Below are 2,500 nucleotides of genomic sequence, written 5' to 3' on the forward strand. Positions count from 1 at the left end.
TCATGGAGCCTGTTTCAGACTGGGTACTGGGAGAAAAAAGAAAGATCAGCTCACCACAGCCTTCTCCTTCAATAGACACCATAGCACATGGTCTGGAAGAATGGATGAAAAGAAAGTCACAGAAAGTAGAAAAGGAAAATCCAGCTCCCGGTGGAGTAAAAATAGATAAAACTTAACGTTTAATAGAATATGTTAAAAACTAGTAGCCATGTTAGTGGCAAGTGACATGTCACTCATAAAAACAAGAGTGAAATGCTGACGCGTTTCGAGCAGGCGCTCTTAGTCATGGAGTCTGTTTCTGATTGTTTGAGTGGACACATGCACATTTGTGGTCTGCTGGAGGTCATTTTGCAGGACTCCTCCTGCTCCTCCTTGCACATAGGCGGAGGTAGCGGTCCTGCTGCTGGGTTGTTGCCCTCCTACTGCCTCCTCAACGTCTCCTGATGTACTGGCCTGTTTCCTGGTAGCGCCTCCATGCTCTGGACACTACGCTGACAGACACAGCAAACCTTCTTGCCACAGCTCACATTGATGTGCCATCCTGGATGAGCTGCACTACCTGAGCCACTTGTGTGGGTTGTAGACTCCGTCTCATGCTACCACAAGAGTGAAAGCACTGCCAACATTCAAAAGTGACCGAAACATCAACTAGGAAGCATAGGAACTGAGAAGTGGTCTGTGGTCACCACCTGCAGAACCACTCCTTTATTGGGGGTGTCTTGCTAATTGCCTATAATTTCCACCTGTTGTCTGTTCCATTTGCACAACAGCATGTGAAATTGATTGTCAATCAGTGTTCTTCCTGAGTGGACAGTGGGATTTCACAGAAGTGTCATTGACTTGGAGTTACATTGTGTTGTTTAAGTGTTCCCTTTATTTTTTTTGAGCAGTGTATTGGATAGATACAAAGTAACAGACACAGAATAGACAAATAGACACATACAAAGTATCTAATAGACAGATAGATACAAAGTAACACGTAATAGATTAGATAAATAAATAATAGAGATATGAGGTAAATAAACACTTAGATAAATACTTTGTATGTGTCTATTGTCTGTGTTACTTTGTATCTCCTCCAGATAATGGTGTCTAGCGCCACCTAGAAGGAAAAAGTTTGCATTACAATTTGTGAACTGGAATTTAAAGAATTCTATCAAATTTTGGACATCTGACTGACACAACATTCCAGTTGTCAGCCATTCATTGCACTCGATTTTTTGCGTAAGGCCCCTTTCACACTACAGGTATCATCCTGCTTTATTACCGCCGTTATTTTACAATAACGGATAAAAAAAAAATGGATGCAATAACTGGAAATAACAGATGATAACTGATGACCATCATCCGTTATTTTTAATGTTTTTTTTCTTAAAATCCGTTATCATCCGTTATTACCAGTTACATCTGTTTTTTTAAATCAGGTTTTTAACCCTTTTTTTTTAAAGCTGTATTGAGCATGCTCAGTACAAAAACAGATGCATAAAAACCTGACAATAACTGATGATAACAGATGGGGTTTTTTTAACATCCGGTTCCCATAGAGTTAAATTTTAACGTCCGTTTTTTCTCTGTTTTTTTTGTTTTGTTATATATTTGTTAGTAAATTATTCTAAATAATATGCAACTCAACTTCTGCCAATTATTATAATTTTTTTTAGTTACTTGGAAATTCTTCTCCACCACTAATTATTATTATAATTATGAGGCATCTGTGTGTATTATGATGTTCTGCAGCAGCTGAGATGTCTAGTATGAGATACTATAGCAGCTATGATGTGTATTATGATGCTCTGCAGCAGCTGAGGTGTGTAGTGTGATGTTCTACAGCACTTGAGGTGTGCACTATGATGTTCTAAAGCAGCTGAGGTCTGTATTATGATGTTCTTCAGCAGCTGAGGTGTGTAGTATGATGTTCTGCAGCAGCTGAAGTGTGTAGTATGATGTTCTGCATCAGCTGAGGTCTGTATTATGATGTTCTTCAGCAGCTGAGGTGTGCAATATGTTGTTCTGCAGCAGCTAAGGTGTGTAGCATGATGCTCTGCAGCAGCTTCGGTGTGTAGTATGATGTTCTGCAGCAGCTGAGGTGTGTAGTATGATGTTCTGCAGCAGCTGAAGTGTGTAGTATGATGTTCTGCATCAGCTGAGGTGTGTAGTATGATGTTCTGCAGCAGCTGAGGTGTGTAGTATGATGTTCTGCAGCAGCTGAAGTGTGTAGTATGATGTTCTGCATCAGCTGAGGTGTGTAGTATGATGTTCTGCAGAAGCTGAGGTGTGTAGTATGATGTTCTGCAGCAGCTGAGGTGTGCAATATGTTGTTCTGCAGCAGCTGAGGTGTGTAGCATGATGTTCTGCAGCAGCTGAGGTGTGTAGTATGATGTTCTGCAGCAGCTGAGGTGTGTAGCATGATGTTCTGCAGCAGCTGAGATGTGTAGTATGATGTTCTGCATCAGCTGATGTGTGTAGTATGATGTTCTGCAGCAGCTGAGGTGTGTAGTGT

The 2,500-nt window shown here is 40.8% G+C and overlaps 1 protein-coding gene across 1 annotated transcript in view; it reads right to left on the reverse strand.

The window, feature by feature from the left end:
• LOC130367488 (troponin I, slow skeletal muscle-like) overlaps positions 1 to 2,500 on the reverse strand; it is a 62,452-nt gene that overhangs the window by 32,363 nt on the left and 27,589 nt on the right. Inside the window, exon 3 of the mRNA XM_056569911.1 lies at positions 1,040 to 1,102. Coding sequence (XP_056425886.1) covers positions 1,040 to 1,102 — 63 coding nt within the window. The remainder of the gene's footprint in view (positions 1 to 1,039; positions 1,103 to 2,500) is intronic.

The sequence above is a fragment of the Hyla sarda genome, chromosome 4 (genome assembly GCF_029499605.1).
Source record: "Hyla sarda isolate aHylSar1 chromosome 4, aHylSar1.hap1, whole genome shotgun sequence".
Lineage (NCBI taxonomy): Eukaryota > Metazoa > Chordata > Amphibia > Anura > Hylidae > Hyla > Hyla sarda.